Source organism: Triticum urartu, chromosome 7A (assembly GCF_056163025.1).
Source record: "Triticum urartu cultivar PI428250 chromosome 7A, HENAU_Tu73, whole genome shotgun sequence".
NCBI lineage: Eukaryota > Viridiplantae > Streptophyta > Magnoliopsida > Poales > Poaceae > Triticum > Triticum urartu.
In genome coordinates this window covers 36,792,694-36,817,577 of record NC_141879.1, presented here as the reverse complement: position 1 = coordinate 36,817,577, position 24,884 = coordinate 36,792,694, and the positions used below count along the sequence as shown (strand labels likewise).

At 45.7% G+C, this 24,884-nt stretch overlaps 2 protein-coding genes across 2 annotated transcripts; both read left to right on the top strand.

Annotated features, from left to right (window-relative positions):
- The first annotated feature begins 9,511 nt into the window (after positions 1–9,511).
- Positions 9,512–10,843, top strand: LOC125523727 (uncharacterized). Its single transcript, XM_048688790.2, has 2 exons — positions 9,512–10,002; positions 10,085–10,843. Exons 1-2 carry the CDS (start codon positions 9,517–9,519, stop codon positions 10,154–10,156), a joined length of 558 nt encoding a protein of 185 aa, XP_048544747.2. The 5' UTR covers positions 9,512–9,516; the 3' UTR covers positions 10,157–10,843.
- Positions 10,844–11,411: 568 nt separating this feature from the next.
- Positions 11,412–12,125, top strand: LOC147957410 (uncharacterized). Its single transcript, XM_087531684.1, has one exon. The coding sequence runs from the start codon at positions 11,412–11,414 to the stop codon at positions 12,123–12,125; it is 714 nt and encodes a 237-aa protein (XP_087387810.1).
- Positions 12,126–24,884: the final 12,759 nt, after the last annotated feature.

The following is a 24,884-nucleotide window of genomic DNA, read 5'->3' as shown; positions in this document are numbered from 1 at the left end:
GCAAGTTGCTGAAGTCTTTGTACGGACTTAAGCAAGCACCCAAACAGTGGCATGAGAAGTTTGAAAGAATTTTAACAGCTGCAGGCTTTGTTGTGAACGAAGTTGACAAATGTGTGTACTATCGCCATGGTGGGGGCGAGGGAGTTATCCTGTGCTTGTATGTTGATGACATACTGATTTTTGGAACAAATCTGAATGTTATTAAGGAGGTCAAGGTTTTCCTATCTCGTTGTTTTAAGATGAAGGATTTAGGAGTGGCTGATGTCATTCTGAACATCAAGTTGTTGAGAGACGATGATGGTGGGATTACATTGCTTCAATCTCACTATGTGGAAAGGATCTTGAGTCGCTTTGGCTATAGTGACTGCAAGCCCTCTCCAACACCATATGATGCGAGTGTGTTACTTCGAAAGAATCGAAGAATTGCTAGAGATCAATTGAAATATTCTCAGATTATTGGCTCGCTTATGTACTTAGCAAGTGCTACAAGACCTGACATCTCTTTTGCTGTTAGCAAACTGAGTCGGTTTGTCTCAAAACCAGGAGATGTGCATTGGAAAGCTCTAGAGAGAGTTTTGCGTTATTTGAAAGGCACTGCAAATTATGGAATTCACTACACCGGGCATCCAAAGGTGCTTGAAGGGTATAGTGACTCAAACTGGATCTCAGATGCTGATGAGATAAAGGCCACGAGCGGTTATGTATTCACTCATGGAGGTGGCGCTGTTTCTTGGAAGTCTTGCAAGCAGACCATCTTAACGAGGTCAACAATGGAAGCAGAACTCACAGCACTAGATACAGCTACGGTTGAAGCAGATTGGCTTCGCCGGCTCTTGAATGACTTACCGGTTGTTGAGAAACCTGTACCGGGTGTCCTTATGAACTGCGACAATCAAACTATGATCACGAAAGTGAGCAGCTCAAAGGATAACATGAAGTCATGAAGACACGTTCAGAGAAGGTTAAAGTCTGTCAGGAAAATGAAAAACTCCGGAGTTATTGCGTTGGATTATATCCAAACGTCTAAAAATCTGGCAGATCCTTTTACTAAGGGTCTATCATGTAATGTGATAGACAATGCATCGAGGGAGATGGGTATGAGACCCACAATATGAGTTGTTCACAGTGGTAACCTATTCTTTGTGATCGGAGATCCCGTGAATTAGATGTGGAAGACAAGCTGTTGGTCAACTTAGAGGAGAGTATCCTTAGTATTCACAATACCACTCCATGAAGATGCAATACTCTCTTAATCTGCATGGCAGGTTGATGTATATCTTAATGTGTTCTAAGTGGCTTATTTAAGCAGAGATGTTATCCTGCAGAACATCTTTTGAAGAACACACCTATATGAGTCTGATTGCCAAACTCGCAATCTATGAGAGTAGGGTTCTCTCTAGTAAACTCATGAAAGGTCATAGAGTATGACGCATAAGCTCCACCCGCAGGGAAGACCCACAGTAGCCACGTATCGGTCAAGGCTTTATGTGAAGCTAAATTCGAAGAAAACTTGCAGTTCAAGGCCCAGTTCACTGTTCATGTTGCTTACTAGTGTAGCATAGAGTTCTAGGTGGAAGTTCAACTTAACAGTCTCCACTGCAGTACCGGTATATAAAACAGTGTTTTGGAATCAAAGGTAAATTTCTGTGTGCCTCTGGGATCTGGTTGGGGATTGCTGGAATTTAGTCTATTTTGGGCAGCCCAATAACTATTTTAAAAATTCCTAATAAATCCTAGAGGTCCACTTAGCCCATTTGTGCAAGGCAAGGGATACTACTAAAGTTTAGTCCCACATTGCTAGTTTAGTGGGAGTTGGACCTCCTTATCAGGGAGGTTCTTTCCCCACTTGTACGAGCACGAGAACAAGAGGGATATCCACGCGCGCTCCTCCTCCGCCGCCCCGCCACGCCACGCCTCGTCACGACGCGCCGCGGGTTGCGGGAATGAGCCGAGCCGATATCTAAATTTTTGCCACGCACTACGGGTATACGAAAGGTCACACGGAAGCTAAAATGATTTTTGCGAAAGTGGAGTTCGAATGCGAACGGTGCAGCCATTCGGCTGCTGGCTGTTCGCTTCGCCTTCCATCGTTGCCCTCTCACCTCCTTCTCTTGCGCCTATAAAAGGGAGGTCGCTCCTTCCAGAGACACGCACTAGTACTTCTCCTTCCTCTCGCCATCGGTTCCATCTCTGAGCTGCTGCTGTCTTCCTCATCCCGGCTTGCGGTGTGCACCGCACGTCGGGACAGTAGTCCTCCAAAACCGCACATGTTTGAGTCCTGTACGGGAGAAGGGTGATAAGGTTTTGGGGGAGCGCTCTACGCGACTAATGACTGACTCCTTCGTCACGGACGCCCCGGACTCCGACGACTACTTCCCCGACGATGACTTCTTCCCTGATGTCGACAACCTCCTCGACGACATGGCTGGCGAGGACACTGACCCCAAGTCCAGTGCTGCTGCTGCTGTTGTCCCGTACGTGTTCTTCTTTCTGTTAGATGTCCTGCCACAGTTTCTCGTACCAGTACTTGCTCTAGATATGTTAGATTCTACTTCATATATGCAACTAGTTCTACTCAGTGGCGGAGCTAGACAGAATTGGCTGGGGGGCGAATGGTAAAATATGAGTGCTTGGGGGGGCCAAAAGCTAAAATATTTCTCATCTAAACCCTCACAGTAATATTTTCTTCACAAGTTGCTTCAATATTGGGGGGCACAGCCCCCCCCAGGATGCTACATAGCTCCGCCGTTGGTTCTACTGTCTGCTATAGATATGCTAGGCTACGGTTTATATATGTAGAAGCTATTTACCTTCTCCCTGTCAGAAAACATGACTTGTTTTATCTCTATTATATTAGTCATGCTTTATCTAGTATTTTTGTTAATAAAATCATTTGGTAAATTGCTCATATTTCCAACATGGACGACTCGGTCAAGAAGACGACAGAGGGGCCGGCGGCGGCGGACGCCGGTAGCAGGATCTGGCTGCGGGCGCCTAGCGTGGTCATCAAGTGGAACTTCCTGGCGCCGTTGTGCTTGTGGGGGAGGTGGGGTGTCTTCGCCGGGCAAGCGTGCGCGGGTAGAAGGAGAACCTGGCCCGTGCGTCCGCTTCTACTTCGGCATGACCATGTCTGGAGTTACTTGTCCCCGCCCAACCTCTCTCTCCATGGAGGACTTCTCTACGTCCACTGCAGCAGGCATCAGCGAGTCCGCCACCAGTAGCTGGAGCAACGCACCCGTGTACGGCTTCTTGGCGGCCGCCACGGCCGCGTATGGCTGACCACGGTGACGCTGGCTGAAGGATGAAGGGGAGGGGGGAGGAGGAGGAAGAAGATGGGGAGGAGCAAGAAAAAAGAGGAGCCGCCTGACAAACGTCGACGCCGGAGGAGGCGCCGCCTGACGACGACGGCACCGGAGACTAGCGTCGGCAACGCATAGCTGGAGTACTAATCGGTACTAGTAGTAATAGTACTACTTAGACCGGGCGTGAGAGAGATGGAGCGGGAGCTTTCTTGTCCAAAATTTAATGCCAGCACACTCATTGGTATGTGTGTTAGAAACTATGCGCATTAGATTTTGGAATGGAGGGAGTATTATAGTTCAGTATAAATATTTTTCATTGTGTATAACAAATTGTTCGTATATTATACAATAGTGTTCAGTATGTATTTATAAAATAATTTTCAGTGTGTATTTACAAAATACATCGCATAATAAATAGTTCAATATAAATTTAAAATATGTTGAGTACTGAGAAAACGTTCACCGTTTACTACAAAACATATATAAAAAATAAATGTGCATAAATAAAAGAAATGGAAAACCCGAAGAATACCCAAGATCTAAAAAGATAAAAGAAAATTAAAAATGATTTTACACAATAATTTTTTAATACATGTCAAACCTTTTTTGAAATGTACATGTATTGATGTTGAAACTGATGGGTGGGATCCACCTGTCAGGGGCCACATTTCAAAAAAGGCGACAATTATCAGTGTAACATTTTAAAACCTATATACAAAGAAATACGAAAACCTATATATAAAAGAGATGCGCAAAAGTTCAAAAAAGGAAAACCGGAAGAAGGCCAGGACGTGTCTTAGAAGATAAAAGAAATACGAAAAAAAAAACGCATTAAAAAAACGAAACAGTTGTCTAGCAACAAAAATGGTTTCTAAAGTATAGTATAAAAATGTTCAAGCATTCCCTTTACCCAACGGAGAGGCGTAGCGTAGTGGTTGCCGCTTCTTTCCATCGGGTAGTACGTCGCGTTTTCGAATCCTTGCGGGCGAGCGAAATTATTTTTTGCTGGTTTTGAGTTTTTTCCGCAAACGAGGCTCTTTGTGTGATTAAATATAAACTAAGGGGTTTTACTGTAAAAGAAGATGCCACGTCAGTCTCGCCTCAAAGTTGGTACTGACACGTAAAAATTACCAAACTTAGTACCAATCTGCTTCTAATGCCCATTTGTGGTACTTCTGTGCAATTAACTCCCACATCCAACACCCGCCATGGCAACAGATAAGGGGCCGCCGAAACGATGGCCGTGTTTCCCCCAGCACGCCCGGCTCCACCTCACCTTCCACTTCGTTGAACTAGAGGTAGTAGAAGCCATCCCCATGGATGGCGTGGCCCACGGTCTACAGTTGCAAGCCGCTGGTTGGGAAGTGGGCAGTCGCGTGGCCGTCCTCCTTACACAACACACAAAGAAGCTTGAAGTCGCGATGCGGTTGGAAGTGACCCATGTGACCACAATGGAAGCATTCCGGCCCGTCCATGCCTTCCACCGGGGTTGGGCATCCGTCGTGCCATCGGAAGATGAAGGGAGGGCTAGCACTACCTATGGCGGTGCCATTGCCAGCCGCGCCGCCGGCTTGTGCTTCGGCTTCTTAGCAAACGGGTTGCCCACCTTGTCACCGCAGTGAGGGTGTTGCATCTCTTCCTCTTGAGCTCCAATCTCCACCTCTTGTGCTACTCTTCCTTCTTTTTCTTCTTCTCTTGCTGCTTGATCCACCACTAAGGCCCCCCATGGATCATCGCCCTATGGCTGCCGTGCTCGTTGCGCCTGAGCCTGCGTGTGCAGATCTAGCAAAAGTCTCCTCTCCGCCTCCGGATGCAGCTGCGCCATCAAGCGGTGGGGGAGGCGGACAAGGTGAAGAAGAAGCACAAAGTGACTCTGCCACCGCACTTCAGAGGGAGTGGCTAGAAAACCTAGTTGAGGATCCACCTCTCCACGCCGCAACCACGACCATATATAGTGGCACTCCTCAAACCGGCCCACACCTTGGGTCGGGGCGACGATGGCTTGGGCAGCCACACCCCATCCGACATGCCAGAAGCATGAACTAAAGGGGTGGCAGGAGACTGGGCCTGTGCATGGGCTTGGGCCATCCGTCTAGAAACCCCATCGGGCCCAACTTTAGGCACAAGCAATACGCTACCCTTGCTCTACGCCCCCACGAGCTCGTTAGGCGGCACCCAGGGCAAGGCCAGTGCGGCACATGGCGACATCGGCCATTGGACTCATTTTCGTTGCTTCCTTAGCCCATCAATGATGCACCCTGAAGTGTCTTCAGTTACTTTTACTTGACCATAATGTATCAATCCCTAGAACTCAATGATTTTGATGAATATCTTATTGATAATTTGATAGTATTCATGTTAGAACATGTTGATTGGTCTGGTCCTTGGTTCCCGCATGTAAACAAGTTGATTGATTGAGAAAGCTAAGGGCATCTCCAATGCCGACCCTCAAATCGCTCGCATGCGTACATGTTGTGCTGTCCGGATGTGTTGTGTCATCCAATGTGGGCCTATGTCGGTCTGCAGGGCAGTCCGGGCGCACTTTTTCCCGCAAACCGGAGACAACCGGGGGGGGGGGGGGGGCGAGGGGGCTTTGCAGGCGTTCGGACAGCACCCGCGCCCGCTTCTGACCACCCTGGGCCACCCAAACCCCTCCTCCCTCGCCGTGTGTGTTCCCTCCCGGCACCAGCTGCCTGCATTCATGCCAAAGTGGAGCGGCTGCTCCACATTGAAGCCGGTTCAGAGAGGAGGCGACCTCTGACTGCCTCCGCCATTGAAGCGGGGTGCCGGCCGAGGGTGCCGCCCACTGCATGCCCGGCTGAACACGCCTCCTCGCCGCATTCAAATGGATGTAGACTGCCCGCCTTCCTCCGTTAAACCCATGCGTATGCCAAGATACCTACTCCGGCCACACGTCTGTTCACGAGCCGGCCGACAATAGACACAACGCCGGTGGACTCCTCGTGTCCGCCCTCTATTTAAATGATGCCAGATGATGGGAAAGAACCGCATCACACCTCTGAAGGAAATATGCCCTAGAAGCAATAATAAATTTATTATTTATTTCCTTATTTCATGATAAATGTTTATTATTCATGCTAGAATTGTATTAACCGAAAACATAATACATGTGTGAATACATAGACAAACATAGTGTCACTAGTATGCCTCTACTTGACTATCTTGTTGATCAAAGATGATTATGTTTCCTAACCATAGACATGAGTTTTCATTTGATAAATAGGATCACATCATTAGGAGAATGATGTGATTGACATGACCCATTCCGTTAGCTTAGCACATGATCATTTAGTTTACTGCTATTGCTTTCTTCATGACTTAAACATGTTTCTGTGACTATGAGATTATGGAACTCCCGATTACTGGAGGAACACCTTGTGTGCTACCAAATGTCACAACGTAACTGGGTGATTATAAAGGTGCTCTACAGGTTTCTCCAATGGTACTTGTTGAGTTGGCATAGATTGAGATTAGGATTTGTCACTCCGATTGTCGGAGAGGTATCTCTAGGCCCTCTCGGTAATGCACATCACTATAAGCCTTGCAAGCAATGTGACTAATGAGTTAGTTGCGGGATGTTGCATTACGGAACGAGTAAAGAGACTTGCTGGTAACGAGATTGAACTAGGTATTGAGATACCGATGATCGAATCTCGGGCAAGTAACATACCGATGACAAAGGGAACAATGTATGTTGTTATGCGGTTTGACCGATAAAGATCTTCGTAGAATACGTAGGAACCAATATGAGCATCCAGGTTCCGCTACTGGTTATTGATCGGAGACATGTCTCAGTCATGTCTACATAGTTCTCGAACCCGTAGGGTCCGCACGCTTAAAGTTTTGTGACGATCGGTATTATGAGTTTTTGTGTTTTGATGTACCTAAGGTAGTTCGGAGTCCCGGATATGACCACGGACATGACGAGGAATGTCGAAATGGTTGAGACGTAAATATCGATATATTGGATGACTATGTTCGGACACCAGAAGGGTTCCGGGAGGTTTCAGACATATACCGGAGTACCGGGGGTTACCGGACCCCCCCGGAAGCTATTGGGCCTTATGGGCCTTAGTGGAGAAGCAGAGAGAGGGCAGCCAGGAGGTGGCGCGCGGCCCCCCTTGCCCCAATCCGAATTGGACAAGGGGAAGGGGCGGCAGCCCCCCTCTCCTTCCTTCTATCCACCTCCTCCTTCCCCCTTCTCCTTCTTGGAATAGGAAAGGGAGGGGGCAAACCTACTTGGAGTAGGATTCCCCCCCCCTTGGGCGCGCCTCTCCCTTGGCCGGCCCTCTCCTCCTCCCCCCTTTATACACGGGGGCAGGGGCACCCCAAAGAGACAACAATTGATCTGTTGATCTCTTAGCCGTGTGCGGTGCCCCCCTCCACCATAATCCACCTCGCTTATATCGCAGCGATGCTTAGGCGAAGCCCTGCGTCGGTAGCTTCATCAAACATCGTCACCACGCCGTCGTGCTGATGAAACTCTCCCTCGAGTTCTACTAGATCGTGAGTTCGCGGGACGTCGCCGAGCTGAACGTGTGCTGAACGCGGAGGTGCCGTACGTTCGGTACTGAAGATCGGTCGATCGTGAAGACGTACGACTACATCAACCGCGTTGTTATAACGCTTCCGCTTAACGGTCTACGAGGGTACGTGGACGACACTCTCCCCTCTCGTTGCTATGCATCACCATGATCTTGCGTGTGCTTAGGAATTTTTTTGAAATTACTACATTCCCCAACAACCTCCGCTTGCCGTTTCCTCCTTGAACAATTTTCTTCATGGCATCTTGCGAGCAGGAAGAGGAGTTCTCCGGCATAAAAGTCGGTTGGGTGGCCCGTCGAGCCCGCAGGTCACGAGCCAGGCAACTGTCTGTTCCACCTCCATCGACGCTCTAGGCCAATGTAGGCCAGCTCACGGAGGCTGAAGCTCCAAGCCGGCATGTTGTTCAGCTCACCGAGGAGTGGCGAGTTGCTCCAGTCCGACACGAGGGGGGAGCACGATGGCACGGGTATCGTGGCTTCCGTGGACAACGCCGTGTCATACCGCGCCATCCGCCGTCAACACGCGCATAACAGCACCCTACCAACAGAGAAACGAGTCGGCTATGCAGGCATCAACGAAGCGGTGGCCAACACATCCGCGCCCGGCGCCATCATCGAGGAGAAGTAGAACATGGGAGGCCGCCGCCGAGGCGACACCAGTGTACACAGCCGGTATCTTTCCCTCTGTTACGCCACCGTTATCCCTACCCAAAAACCAACCCTGATATGTTGAGCATAGGGCACCCTTCCCCTCATGCTAGAGCATCAGCCGGCGGTTCCACTCCTATGAGCGGTGGGGAAGCGAGCCGCCTTTGCGATGAAGCATATACCTCCGGGGCTCATGGCTACCGGCCACGGAGAAGATAACGGAGATTCACCGCGGCCGGGCTGTAGACTAGTTAAGAGTATCCATGTCGTCGGAATAAATATCCGCCGGCGCCGGCCGTTGACCCGTTGACTAGTTTCATCTTAGCCTGGTATCATTTCTTCTGTTTAGTATAAAACTTGCTGTGTTTGTATGTATTTCGTCCGGTTAGTTTAAAGAGTGATTAAAATGTATGCGAGCAATGTTGGATGATGACCTTCGACATCAGTGTCCGCGGATTGGTCCCCAATCCAGGGACGAATTCAGGATAATATTTACGGGTCGAAGCATGCATCAAATCTTGTTTCCGCATGTCCGCGGACACGTCTGAACACGAGCGCCAAGATCCCTGCGTGTGTAGTATTTTTTGCTAGCTAAAGCACATCTTTGTCTCGTCCACCACACCACTCGTGTGGGTTGGTCTAGTCCTTTTGCGAAAGCTAACAAGGTTGGACGTTGTTGTGACGTACGTACGGTGCCGGTCATCGGCCGCAGCCGTCCATGCGAGCTTAGCGGTTGGTCGTCGGCGTACGTAGCCGTCCATGCAAGAGCGGTGGTTCAAACGAGTCGCTTCGGTAAACACCGGCCAGAAGCAAGCAAGCGACGAATGTGACTGGTGGAGAAGCAAACGACACAGACGCGCGCATGAGGACACGTACGTGACCGGCCGAAAGCCTGGCGTGGCCTGCCCTCAGCCCCTCACCCCTACCTTACGCACGAAGCTAGCCAGTACCTGTATAAATATACATACATGCCCGGTAGTGCATTCCGGTGCCGGTGCGATATGGAGATGGTCTCTGGAGGAAGGAGGAGAAGCCGCCTTGCGACTCGGCGCACAATAAAGCTACTGGTGAACACCCGCACCGGGCGCGTGGTGTGCGCGGAGGCCGGGAAGGATGTGGTGGACTTCCTCTTCTCCCTCCTCGCCATCCCCATCGGCACCGTCGCCAGGCTGCTCGCCGCGGATCCCATTGGCAGCGTCGGCAACTTGTCCCGGAGCCTCGACGAGCTCGACGGCACCTACATCGTCGACGAACATGCAAGGGACGCCCTGCTCCCGCCCAGGGCCGGCGGCGGCCTTCTCCTCCTGCTCACCGCTGGCGCGTCGTCCTTCTCTCGCGGGGTCGTGCAGGGCGTCGTGACCTACACGATCACGGACGACCTCAAGGTCACCCCCATGTCTCGCATCTCTGAGATCCCCATGATCAACGCCCACCGTATCAGGGACCCCCGCGACCTGGAGAGGATTGTCCACTTTGGCCGCACCGAGGTATGAAGCTAGCACTATACTACTTTTAGTAGAGATCGATCTCGGTTGAATTAATTTTGATGGAGGATATGATGTTTATCAGAGTCTGAAGATACTGAAGGCGTCACTGCAGTCCCGGACGGTCCTCACCGACGTCTTCCTTAGGAGGCCTTAAACCGCAACCTCAAGATTCAATAATCGATCCTTATGATCCCCACCAGAGTTCAGAGTGTTCTTCCCGTGTCGGTGTTGCATGCGCGTGTGTGCTTGTGTGTCTAGCTTTCGGTGATTTATATCTATATATGGCCGTGAAGAATATCAAGTAAAGAGTCCGGTTAGTGGTTTAGGTTAGGGTTTCTTTGGTCCTCGCGGGTGCCGCACTCAGATGGATGGTGGCGTTTCTTCTTTGAGATTGTCTTCCGGACTTCGATCCTCCTTGAATTTGTTCGTCTGGACGTAATCGATGGAGCTCCGGTGTAGATTCCTGCCTTCTCCTTGGGACGGTGAGGTTAGGGTTTCTCGTCATGTGGCGAGATTTGATGTCTTGTGCTTCAGTTCTATGCAAGGGTTTAATGGTGACGACGGCGCCTCCATAGCGCTGGTCCTTAGGGGCACGTGCATGAACATTTTCCAGCTATCATCAACTAGGTCAAACCGGCTCCGGTAGTCTAGCGGTGATATCTGGACGGCTCGTCCTCTGTTCGATGGTCTCAAAATCTCAATGTAATTTTTATTATGTTTGAGATATTTTGTATTTTCAGTAAACTTTCATAATAGATCTGATCTTTCTGTAAAAAAAGAGATAGTTATCATCTGGTATCTATTCAGCTGAATGTGACTGTAAATCACCGATCAACTGGTCCCATCATGTTCAGTTGGTCCTCGAAACAACTATGTTTTTTCTTCTGTGACGGTGCACTGTGCTATCTTGGTTGGACTTTGTCGTTCTTTTGACAACAACCTTCTCCTGGATTTTGCGATAGTGCTTCACACCTATACAGAAAATTTTCTACAGGTAATCTCCTCCTGTTTCTGGGCTTGCTGGTCTGTGGCATATTGGCCTTCTTTTCCCCGGCCAATAAGCAACCCTCGCTCCCGTCTCCTCCGTCACTGACGCTGCCGCCCATTTTTGAGGCGACTCTTCCAGCTGCCGCCGCCTCCATATCCGCCCAGCAACGCCACCCCTGCCTCCAGTCGCCCGCCGCCACTGTTTTGCCGCCGGGAAGCAAACTGGTTCTCGCCGCTGCTTCCCCCACCGCACAGCCGCCTGCGACCAAGAAGACGCCTCGCCACCCCCGTCACAGACGACCGACACGCTCGTCGGACGCCGGCAGGGCAGCTAGCTGGTCTGTGCGTGCCGCGTCTCCCTTCGCCGGCCGTCTCCTTCTTCGACGCCCGCAAGCTGTTCGACAGTTTGCCAAGGTACTAAAATGGACTCCGGCGACGAGTTCTTTTTCCACAATTTCATTTGCGACTCCGATGATTCGTCGTCCAACGACGAGGAGGAGATATCGGCTGCCGTGTTGGTCCATCACCACCTCAACAATCAGCGACCGTTGTTCCGTGGCTCCATTCCGGGCCACCTTCCGGCGTTGAATCGTAACCGAGAGAGTGGGCATTTCCTTCTCTGGAAGGACTACTTTGATACAACAAACCTGTTGTTCAAACATCACAAATTCCGCCGCCGGTTCCGTATGAGTAGGCATGTTTTCAACCGTATTAGAGAGGGAGTGGTCCGCTATGATGACTACTTCGAGTGCAAAGAGGATGCCGTCGGCAAGATTGGTTTCTCCTCTTATCAGAAATGCACTGCCGCCATCCGAATGCTTGCATACGGAGTGCCCGGTGATCTCATTGACGAGTACGTCCGTATGAGCGAGTCTACATGCCTAGAGTCCCTGTATAAGTTCTGCAAGGCTGTGATTGTTGTGTTTGGCCCTAAGTACTTGAGAGAGCCGACAGCTGCAGATACAACCCGTTTGTTGGCGATGAATGCTAGAAGGGGCTTCCCGGGGATGCTTGGCAGCATAGACTGCATGCACTGGGAGTGGAAGAACTGCCCTTCTGCTTGGCAAGGCCAGTATAAGGAACATGTCAGGGCTTGCACTGTCATACTAGAGGCCGTGGCGTCTCAAGATCTCTGAATCTGGCACTCTTTCTTTGGCATGGCTGGATCACACAATGATATCAACGTGCTTCAGCGCTCGCCGATGTTTGCTAGGCTCACCGGTGGACCACTATTGTAAAGACAATACCAACCCTGTTGGAGAGAAAAGGAAAAGATTTGCCCAAGAGCAAGAGAGTACTAGAAAGGATGTCGAGCGTGCCTTTGGTGTTTTGCAATCTCGATGGGGCATCGTTCGGTATCCTGCTAATACTTGGAGCATGCAGAAACTATCAGAGGTGATGACTGCTTGTGTGATCATGCACAATATGATCGTAGAAGACGAGCGCCCGGAACGTCTGTACGATCAAGGCTTTCAGTTTCAGGGTGAGAATGTTGTGCCTGAGCATGGTGTAGCGGCAACATTTGAGCAGTTCACTCAGTTTCATGAAGACATGCGTGATTGGGAAACTCACGTGCAACTGCAAAATGATTTGGTTGAGCATATGTGGACTCATGTTGGCAACCAATAGATGTATCTTCTTTTATTCGTTTGCAAAACTATGTGAAATATTTTTATTTTTATTTGGCCTGTAAAACTATACTATTTATTTGGGTGGACTATTTTGTTTGTTAAATTTTCATTTCACAATATGTTGAATGCAATGCAAAATTGGGCGGCCAGCCGGCCACGCCTGCACATATGGGTCGGCGCGTTTGGCGTGCTGCCGGCCCATATGAAAAATAGGGCGGACACCGGGCGGGCGGCCGACCCAAACAGACAAAAAGCGGACGAAATCGCCGTCCGTTTAGGTCGGCCCGTTGGAGTTGCTCTTATGTAGGTTTGTGTCGATTACCCATAGATGTAGGATTATTCTTACTCTGGATTTTGCCAACAACGACCCACTAGATTTTCACAAGAGATTCTTCCTCTCCAATAACCACTGGATTTTGCCAACAATAACCATTGGATTTTTTTCTCGCAAAAAAAACAACAACTGGATGTTGACAACAACATCCTTCTAACAGCCTCGCCACCCTTCCCAGAGTGCAGCGAGGCGACCACAAACATCGACAGCGTCGCCAAGCGTCCCATTGGCACACAGATCAAATATAGAAGATAGCTAGAGATTGATAAAAAGTCAAAAGATTACAAACTCTATTTAAAAATGCAAGAAAATCCATAAAAATAAGGGAAATTTGAGCGGCGGGTAGAAAAAGTACTAGAGGGTTGAGAAATATATGAGGAATGGTGTGAGCACCTTATATCCCCTCCTAGTTGTATCTTCCTTATTTTTCCCTTCCAAGAAATTTCCTAGAAACTATCAGAGGCTATGAAAATAGGAAAAAATGTCAAGGATGTTGAGAAAATTGTGGGCACCGCTGTTTATCCCTTCCCAACTATTTTGTCCCTTCTCCTTCACCACATCAAACATGGTTACATGGAAAATCCATTTCACTGTCAAGGAACATCCAGAAAATGTTCGTGCCAAGAGGGATGCCTGGGAGCCAGGAGTTTTTGGACCGCATCCGAGTACGACCTTAGCCCCAAAACTACAAACAATAGTATTTACTTACTTAATGTATTATTGGGATATATGAATATAGTTACCCCTAATTTCTATTTAAACCTTGCTCTTCCAGTGTTTTGATTTTGGGGGGCTTTTGGGCAGAAAATAGAAGCTCGATTCCGGCCTTGACATTGGATTCAGCACAAACTATTTAGTTCGGAGTATCCATGCCTAGGCCTACCTCGGAGCCTTGGAAAGGCTGGGTTCCCTACGGACCAGAACATTCCGTCCTCCTAGTTTATTCCTTGCCCTAACACTATTAGTGGAAGACATGATTACTCCGGGATATCTTCATTGATCCCATCCCTTCAGATATTGGGGGTCTCCCTATCCCATAATGGGGAAGACATTATAGCACGCATAAGGAATCTAGGAAGAAGCATAAACATCTACAAGTTAGCTTGAGAAGGTTAGAAGGAACTTAAGACCACACAGACTCGATTATTTGACACTTTACCATAACCACTACGGTTTAAGGGGGCTCATGTTGTGCGAATGTCTGACTCGGTCCCGCCTGGCCCTATGTGGTGGACGCATGACAAATAGTCAAATTCAAGTCAAGTCAATGAAAGTCCAAGACACACTAACCATGCTTAAAAAGTCAAATAAAATGAGAAAGCTGAAATCAAAAGTCAAGAGATGAAGGCTCAATCAAGCCCCAGGAAATGAAGGCTCAATCAAGCTCCAGCAAATGATTGAGCTAATCCACAATGGACCAGGCATCATCCCCTCCTTCCTGGTCCACCATGGACTCATGAACCAATGATACGTCTCCGTTGTATCTACTTTTCCAAACACTTTTGTCCTTATTTTGGACTCTAACTTGTATAATTTGAATGGAACTAATCCGGACTGACGTTGTTTTCAGCAGAATTACCATGATGTTGTTTTATATGCAGAAAACAAATATTCTTGGAATGACCTGAAACTCCACGGGAGGTCTTAGAAAAAATAATAAAAAATCCTCGCCAAATATGAAGACCAGGGGGCCCACACCCTACCTCGTGGGCCCCCTGGAGACCTTCCGACGCCAACTCCAACTCTATATATTTGCTTTCGGAGAGAAAAAAAATCAAGGAGAAGAAATCATCGCGTTTTACGATATGGAGCCGCCGCCAAGCCCTAAAACCTCTCGGGAGGGCTGATCTGGAGTCCGTTCGGGGCTTCGGAGAGGGGGATTCGTCGCCGTCGTCATCATCAACCATCCTCCATCACCAATTTCATGATGCTCACCGCCATGCGTGAGTAATTCCATCGTAGGCTTACTGGACGGTGATGGGTTGGATGAGATTTATCATGTAATCGAGTTAGTTTGGTTAGGGTTTGATCCCTAGTATCCACTATGTTTTGAGATTGATGTTGCTATGACTTTGCTATGCTTAATGCTTTTCACTATGGCCCGAGTGCCATGATTTTAGATCTGAACCTATTATATTTTCATGAATATATGAGAGTTCTAGATCCTATCTTGCAAGTCTATAGTCACCTATTATGTGTTATGATCCGTTAACCCCGAAGTGACAATAATCGGGATACTTACCGGTGATGACCATAGTTTGAGGAGTTCATGTATTCACTATGTGCTAATACTTTGTTCCGGTTCTCTATTAAAAGGAGGCCTTAATATCCCTAAGTTTCCAATAGGACCCTGCTGCCACGTGAGGGTAGGACAAAAGATGTCATGCAAGTTCTTTTCCATAAGCACGCATGACTATATACGGAATACATGCCTACATTACATTGACGAACTGGAGCTAGTTCTGTGTCACCCTATGTTATGACTGTTACATGATGAGCCGCATCCGGCATAATTATCCATCACTGATCCGGTGCCTACGAGTTTTCCATATACTGGTTCTCGCTTATTTACTTTTCCGTTGCAACTGTTACAATCACTACAAAATACCAAAAACATTACTTTTGCTGTCTTCACTTTTGTTACTGCTACCACCATTATCATATTACTTTGCTACTAAACACTTTGCTGCAAATACTAAGTTTCTAGGTGTGGTTGAATTGACAACTCAGCTGCTAATACTTGAGAATATTCTTTGGCTCTCCTTGTGTCGAATCAATAAATTTGGGTTGAATACTCTACCCTCGAAAGCTGTTGCGATCCCCTATACTTGTGGGTTATCAAGACCTTTTTCTGGCGCCGTTGCTGGGAAGCATAGCTCTATTCTTTGAGTCACTTGAGATTTATATCTGCTGGACACTATGAAGAACTTGAGAGATCCAAAAACCAAGATCTATCCCTCAACCACGAGGGGAGGTAAGGAACTGCCATCTAGCTCTGCACTTGATTCACCTTCTGTTATGAGTAAGTTTGCGACACCTACACCTGCTTCTGCTATTCGTTCTGATATGTCGCATGTTATTGATGATGCCACTTCTGCTATGCATGATACTTATGGTGAAACTGCTTCTATGTCTGATATTACTGTGCCTCTTGGTGAATTTCTTGATGAACAAATTGCTAGGGCTAGAGAAAAAGAAATTATTGAATCTGAATACGATGATGATAGTGATGATGAAAACATGCCTGTTATTCCTAAAGGTTATCTTTTTGATAAAGATGCTTATTTAGCTATTTTAGCTTGCAGAGATAGATATGAGCTTAAGAGGTTATTAATTAAATGGAACAAAGAATCACTTAGAGATAAAATGAAACCCGATCCTGCTTTTGCTACTTCACCTATATGTGTTCCTGATAAGGATTATGAATTCTTTGTTGATCCTGATATAATTACTTTGGTTGAATCTGATCTGTTTTATGGCTATGAATCTGAAACTGTTGTGGCACATCTTACTAAATTAAATGATATAGCTGCCCTGTTCACTAATGACGAGAGATCGCGTTACCTCTATTTACTCAAAATATTTCCGTTCTCATTAAAGGGTGATGCTAAGATATGGTTTAATTCTCTTGATCCTGGTTGTGTGCGTAGTCCCCAGGATATGATATATTACTTCTCTGCTAAATATTTCCCTGCTCATAAGAAACAAGCTGCTTTGAGGGAAATATACAACTTTGTGCAAATTAAAGAAGAGAGTCTCCCACAAGCTTGGGGGAGGCTTCTCAAGTTACTTAATGCTTTGCCTGATCATCCTCTTAAGAAACCTGAAATACTTGATATCTTTTATAATGGACTAACTGATGCTTCCAGAGATTACCTGGATAGTTGTGCTGGTTCTCTTTTCAGGGAAAGAACACCGGATGAAGCTGAAATTCTATTGAATAATATGTTGACAAATGAAAATAATTGGGCACCTCCTGAGCCAGCTCATGAGCCAACTCCTGCTCCAATTACTGAGCCTATCCCTAAACCAACTCTGAAGAAGAGAGGTGTTTTATTTCTCAGTCCCGAAGATATGCAAGAGGCAAAGAAATCTATGAAAGAAAAAGGTATTAAAGCTGAAGACGTTAAGAATTTACCTCCTATTGAAGAAATACATGGTCTTAATATACCGCCTGTTGAAGAAACATATGATCTTAATTATTTATTTACCGAAGAACCTCCTGATCTCGATATCCCGACACGGGTAGTAAAGGTAAATTCTCTCTATAGATATGATAAAGCTAAAGTCCCTCTTACTAAAATTGCTAGTCAGTGCTTGGATGAGTTTGATAACTTTATGTTTAAGCAAGACGACTTCAATGCTTATTTTGGTAGACAATTAAAAGAAAATGCTTATATGATTAGATGCTTGGGTGATTATATGACTGATATTAAAGGTGAACTTAAACTTATTAGCAAACATGCTTCTATGGTTACCACTCAAGTAGAACAAGTACTTAAAGCTCAAAAAGAAGTGCTTGATGAAATGAATAGTAAGAAAAATGATTATGCTGTTAGAGTGGCTACTAGAACTGGTAGAATGACTCAGGAACCTTTGTATCTTGAAGGCCACCCTAAGAGAATCGAGCAAGATTCTCAGAGAAATAATAGTGATGTTCCTAGTTCTTCTAAAAAGAAGAAGAAGAAAAATGATAGAACTGTGCAAACTTCTAGTGAACCTATTGCTGAACCACCTGATAATCCAAATGATATTTCTATGTATCATGCTGAAACAAAATATGGTAATGAACATGAACCTAGTAAAAATATTAATGATGATGTTCATGATGATGCTCAAGCTAGTAATGATAATGATGTAGAAATTGAACCTGCTGTTGATCTTGATAACCCACAATCAAAGAATCAACGTTATGATAAAAGATACTTTGTTGCTAGGAAACATGGTAAAGAAAGGGAACCTTGGGTTCAGAAACCCATGCCTTTTCCTCCAAAACCATCCAAGAAAAAGGATGATGAGGAGTTTGAGCGCTTTGCTGAAATGATTAGGCCTATCTTTTTGCGTATACGATTAAGTGATGTGCTCAAAACAAATCCTTATGCTAAATATATGAAAGATATCATTACTAATAAAATAAAGATACGGAAGCTGAGATTTCCACCATGCTTGCTAATTATACTTTTAAGGGTGGAATACCAAAGAAACTTGGAGACCCCGGAGTACCTACTATACCTTGCTCCATTAAAAGAAATTATATTAAAACTGCTTTATGTGATCTTGGAGCCGGTGTTAGTGTTATGCCTCTCTCTTAATATCATAGACTTGACTTGAATAAGTTGACACCTACTGGAATATCTTTGCAAATGGCTGATAAATCAACTGCTATACATGTCGGTATTTGTGAGGATGTGCCTGTTGTGGTTGCAAATGTTACTATTTTAACGGACTTTGTTATTCTTGATATTCCCGAGGATGATGGTATGTCTATTATTCTTGGAAGACCTTTTCTTAATACTACAGGGGCTGTTATTGATTGCAACAAAGGCAATGTCACTTTTCATGTTAATGGTAATGAGCATACGGTACACTTTCCGAGGAAACAACCTCAAGTTCATAGTATCAACTCTATTGGAAAAATTCCATCAATTATATTTGGAGGTTTTGAATTTCCTCTTCCTACTGTCAAGAAGAAATATGATATACTTATTATAGGGGATGCGTATATCCCCGTTGAGGTAACTTAGTGTTATTCGAAATTTCTCCGGTTTCATGATTATCGGAATGAGTTTGTTAACAAGACTTGATCAACCTTGTTAGTGGATTCTTTTTGATGAGCATGAGATGGATGAAACTAGAAGCACAAACTTCTGTACCCTCTTTATATTTTCTGTTATTTATATTAAATAAACTAAAAATAGTATTTTCTGTCTGTTTCCTGACTTATCCGTGCAATATAAAAATATCCCAAAAACAAAAGTCCTCAGAATGTCATGCCAATTTAATATGATTTTTTCGGAAATATTTGACGATTTACTGTGCAAAAATTACCGCGGGAGGAGCTGCCACCTGGCCACGAGGGTGGTGGGCGCCCCCCCCCTATAGGGCGCGCCCCCTGCCTCATGGGCCCACGGTGGCCCTCCTCCACTTATCCAAGCACCCATTTTCTTCCTCTATCTCACACAAACCCGAAAAACCAACTCAAGCACGAGTTCCAGCCACTTTTGCTGCGATTTTCGATCTCCTTGCTCAAATAACCTCTCGCAAAACTGCTTGGGGAGATTGTTCCTTGGTATGTGACTCCTCCATTGGTCCAATTAGTTTTTGTTCTAGTGCTTTATTCTTTGCAAATTTGTGCTGCATAGGTGACCATGTTCTTGAGCTTGCATGTCAAATTTTTATGGTTCTAAGTAGTTCTAATGCTTGATATAGGCTCTAGGCACTTGTACGAGTAGTTGCTATCAGTTTTATTGAGTTTGGTTTACTTTTATTTTGAAGTTACTAAAAATTTCAGATTGTTTCAGAAAAATGATGAGGAGATTATTGAGGGGCTCATCAAGCCAAAACTCAAAGGAAAAGGCACCTAAGCCTAAGTATAATTTGCCACGCACCGCGGAGATTCGGGCGTGTGAATGGCCTTCTGAAGATTTCTTGAGAGCAGCCGGTATCTATGAAGATTTTCATGAATTGGCTCACAATGCAGGCCTCACCGCTTTCCTCCACGACCAATGCGATCAGTATCTCTTACTCACAAATACCTTTGTGAAAAACTTTTATTTTCATCCTAGGAACGCACCACCTATGGTGGAATTTCATTTATATGATGAGCCTAAGGAGATGTCACTTTATGATTTCTGTCGGATTTGTTTAGTCCCTTTTGAGGGCAAGACAGAAGAACCACACCATGATGATGTGGCTGGGTTTATTGATAATATCACTGTAGGAGAAACTAGGAAGGTTTCCGATGCACGAATCATTAGCATACATTTTCCTGTTTTGCGTTACTTTGCATTATTTGCTAGTCGTTGTTTAATTGGACGCAGAAATTCTGGAAACCTTAGTATCCCTGATTTAATTATTCTGCTCCAAGGTTTATATAGTGACAACACTTTTAGTTTGGGCGATATTATTGCTAGACGGTTAAATATGAACCGTACTAAGGGCCCCATCTTTGGAGGCATTTATGCCAAACGCCTAGCAACACATTTTAACATACCTATTAGGTATGCTGAGAAGAAAGAAAGAGTGCTACCCCGTGTTTATCTAGATCATAAAAGTATGGTGGCACATGATTTTATTGTTAAAAATAGGGCAGGGGAGCTTAGATATCAATTGTTCTTTAATAAACATCATCCTGAGACTATTACCTTGCCTGCTCCTTCTTTGTTTGATTTGACTGTAGGCACGTACCTTGTTCCGTTGACGGCTATTCACGCCTACCGGAACCCTGCACCAGTCGAGGAGCCAGAACAGGAACCACAAGATGAGCCTCCGCGACAATCTGTTTATTCTTGGGATCCAGAGATGACTGCCAGCCGGTGGCAGTCAGAGTCTTCCTCTTCATCACAGTATGATCCCAACTATTCCTCCTCATCACAGTACGACCCCAACAACTATTATTGTGGATATCCGCCAGGCTAGCCATGGCCATAGACCAACTTAGGCCAAAAGCCTAAGCTTGGGGGAGTACGTATTTCTCACCGACATTACATTTATGTTCATACACACTCATGCTAGTTGTCGGTGCTGATACTTCTTCACCGTAATATCCATGCTAGTTTATTTTCTTTTTCCTGCTTTCTTCTTGTGTGTTTGTTAAACCTTAAGAAAAACCAAAAAAAATAGTAGTAGTTTATTTTTCTACTGTAGTAGTAATAATTAAAAAGAAAACCCAAAAATATTTCCCGTTCTTCTTCTGCTTGTTGGGAGCTTTCCCGTGTAAATAGTTTTATTTCTTTTCTTTGGGGGTCAGTAGGAGAAGACCATAATTAAATTGTTGAAGTGGCTCTTATATGCATTATTCTTGAATTAACCAAAGAGCCCATATTGCCTTATCTTCTCCTGTTTATTGAATGCTCGCAGATTCCAGCTTAATCCAATGCACGTGCACTCTTATTGTTATTCACACCGTTCGGTCGTGCAAGTGAAAGGAAATTATGATGATATATGATGGACTGACTGAGATGAGAAAAGCTGGTATGAACTCGACCTCTTTTGTTTTTGTAAATATGATGAGCCCGTCGTTCTTGATTCAGCTTATTATGAATAAACATGTTTGCAATGACAATTAGAGATCATAGTAGCTTGTGCCATGCTTGATTAGCTATGAGTTATAATGATTTACCTTGTATGCCAACATGCTATTGAGATGATTATGATGCGGTATGATGGGGTGGTATCCTCCTTTGAATGATTTAAGTGACTTGACTTGGCACATGTTCACGCATTTAGTTGAAACAAAATCAACATAGCCTTCACGATATTTATGTTCATGGTGGATTATATCCTACTCATGCTTGCATCCAATGTTTATTAATTTTAATGCATGTACATGGTTGTTGTCGCTCTCTAGTTGGTCGCTTCCCAGTCTTTTGCTAGCCTTCACCTGTACTAAGCGGGAATACTGCTTGTGCATCCAAACCCTTAAACCCCAAAGTTATTCCAGATGAGTCCACCATACCTTCCTATATGCGGTATCTACATGCCATTCCAAGTAAATTTGTATGTGCCAAACTCTAAACCTTCAAATAAACATTCTGTTTTGTATGCTCGAATAGCTCATGTATCAACAAAGGTTGTCCTTATCTTCCGTGTTAGGCGGGTTATTCTCAAGAGGAGTGGACTCCGCTCCTCACTCACGAGAAAATGGCTGGTCACCGGGATGCCCAGTCCCTTGCTTTATGCAAACTAAATCAAAATTAATTGCAAATAAAACTCCCCCTGAGACCTGATGTATGTTGGAGGCACTTGTTGTTTCGAGCAAGCCATGGATTGATGCTTGTTGGTGGAGGGGGAGTATAAACTTTACCATTCTGTTTGGGAACCGCCTATAATATGTTTAGCATGGAAGATATCGCCATCTCTTAGTTGTTACGTTGACGATGGAAGTATACCACTCAAAATACAATTTATCTCTATTTCAAAACCGAGCTCTGGTACCTCTACAAATCCCTGCTTCCCTCTGCGAAGGGCCTATCCATTTACTTTTATGCTGAGTCATCACCCTCTTATTAAAAAGCACTAGCTGGAGAGCACAACCGTCATTTGCATTCATCACTGTTAATTTATATTGGGTGTGACTATGATTGGATCTCTTTTACCATGAATTACAATGTCTAGTCGGTCCTTGATCTTTAAAGGTGCTCTACATTTATGTTTTGCGGTCTCAGAAAGGGCTAGCGAGATACCATCTTGTTATATCATATTATGATTGTTTTGAGAAAGTGTTGTCATCCAAGATTTATTATTATGATTTGCTAGTTGATTATGGTATTGATACAAGTAATTGTGGGACCTAAGAATTATTGCAAATGTGGTTAGTTATGATATATGCTGAAAACTTGAATGCTGGCTTGACATAGTTACAACAACAAGAGCAAACAGAGTTTGTAAAAGTTTTTGTTTCTTTCTTTCAGTTTGTCAACTGAATTGCTTGAGGACAAGCAAGGGTTTAAGCTTGGGGGAGTTGATACGTCTCCGTCGTATCTACTTTTCCAAACACTTTTTCCCTTGTTTTGGACTCTAACTTGTATGATTTGAATGGAACTGACCTGGACTGACGTTGTTTTCAGCAGAATTACCATGATGTTTTTTTATGTGCAGAAACCGAATATTCTCGGACCTGAAACTCCACGGGAGGTCTTAGAAAAAATAATAAAAAATTCTTGCCAAATATGAAGACCAGGGGGCCCACACCCTTCTCACGAGGGTGGGGGCGCCCCCCTAGGGCGCGCCCCCTACCTCGTGGGCCCCCTGGAGACCTTCCTGAAGGAAATATTCCCTAGAGGCAATAATAAAGTTATTATTTATTTCCTTATATCATGATAAATGTTTATTATTCATGCTAGAATTGTATTAACCGGAAACATAATACATGTGTGAATACATAGACAAACATAGTGTCACTAGTATGCCTCTACTTGACTAGCTCGTTGATCAAAGATGGTTATGTTTCCTAACCATAGACATGAGTTGTCATTTGATTAATGGGATCAGATCATTAGGAGAATGATGTGATTGACTTGACCCTTTTCGTTAGCTTAGCACTTGATCGTTTAGTTTGTTGCTATTGCTTTCTTCATGACTTATACATGTTCCTATGACTATGAGATTATGCAACTCCCGTTTACCGGAGGAACACTTTGTGTGCTACCAAACGTCACAATGTAACTGGGTGATTATAAAGGTGCTCTACAGGTGTCTCCGAAGGTACTTGTTGGGTTGGCGTATTTCGAGATTAGGATTTGTCACTCCGATTATCGGAGAGGTATCTCTGGGCCCTCTCGGTAATGCACATCACATAAGACTTGCAAGCATTGCAACTAATAAGTTAGTTGTAGGATGATGTATTACGGAACGAGTAAAGAGACTTGCCGGTAACGAGATTGAACTAGGTATTGAGATACCGACGATCAAATCTCGGGCAAGTAACATACCGATGACAAAGGGAACAACGTACGTTGTTATGCGGTCTGACCGATAAAAGATCCTCGTAGAATATGTGGGAGCCAATATGAGCATCCAGGTTCCGCTATTGGTTATTGACCAGAGACATGTCTCGGTCATGTATACATTGTTCTCGAACCCGTAGGGTCCGCACGCTTAACGTTACGATGATAGTTTCATTATGAGTTTATATATTTTGATGTACCGAAGGTTGTTCGGAGTCCCGGATATGATCACGGACATGACGAGGAGTCTCGAAATGGTCGAGACATAAAGATCAATATATTGGACGGCTATATTCGGACACTGGAAGTGTTTCGGGTGATTTCGGAGAAAACCGGTGTGCCGGAAGGGTTACCGGAACCTCCCGGGGAAGTATTGGGCCTTAGTGGGCCTGAGGGGAGAGAGAGGGCAGCAGCCCAGGAGGTGGCGCGCCCCCTCCCATGGGGAGTCCGAATTGGACTAGGGGAGGGGGGCGCGGCCCCTCTTTCCCTCTCCCTCTCCCTCTCTTTCCTTTCCCCTTCCCTCTTCCTAGTTGGACTAGGAAAGGGGAGTCCTACTCCTACTAGTAGGAGGACCCCCCCTCCTTGGCGCGCCTCAAGGGCCGGCCGGCCTCCCCCCTTGCTCCTTTATATACAGGGGTAGGGGGGCACCTCTAGACACACAAGTTGATCTTCGTGATCGTTCTCTTAGCCGTGTGCGGTGCCCCCTCCACCATAACCCTCGATAATATTGTAGCGGTGCTTAGGCGAAGCCCTGCGACGGTAGAACATCAAGATCGTCACCACGCCGTCGTGCTGACGGAACTCTTCCCCGACACTTTGCTGGATCGGAGTCCGGGGATCGTCATCGAGCTGAACGTGTGCTAGAACTCGGAGGTGCCGTAGTTTCGGTGCTTGATTGGTCGGGCCATGAAGACGTACGACAACATCAACCGTGTTGTGCTAACGCTTCCGCTTCCGGTCTACGAGGGTACGCAGACAACACTCTCCCCTCTCGTTGCTATGCATCACCATGATCTTGCGTGTGCGTAGAATTTTTTTTGAAATTACTATGTTCCCCAACAGTGGTATCAGAGCCTAGGTTTTATGCGTTGATGTTGTGCACGAGTAGAACACAAGTGAGTTGTGGGCGATATAAGTCATACTGCTTACCAGCATGTCATACATTGGTTCGGCGGTATTGTTGGATGAAGCGGCCCGGACCGACATTACGCGTACGCTTACGCGAGACTGGTTCTACCGACGTGCTTTGCACACAGGTGGCTG

What these genes read in the sequence shown, in the direction of transcription:
- LOC125523727 (XM_048688790.2), top strand. Translation starts at nt 9,517, where the DNA reads ATGGAGATGGTCTCTGGAGGAAGGAGGAGAAGCCGCCTTGCGACTCGG. An exon ending in TCCACTTTGGCCGCACCGAG is followed by an intron (nt 10,003 to 10,084) that starts GTATGAAGCTAG and finishes GATGTTTATCAG; the next exon opens with AGTCTGAAGATACTGAAGGC.
- LOC147957410 (XM_087531684.1), top strand. Translation starts at nt 11,412, where the DNA reads ATGGACTCCGGCGACGAGTTCTTTTTCCACAATTTCATTTGCGACTCC.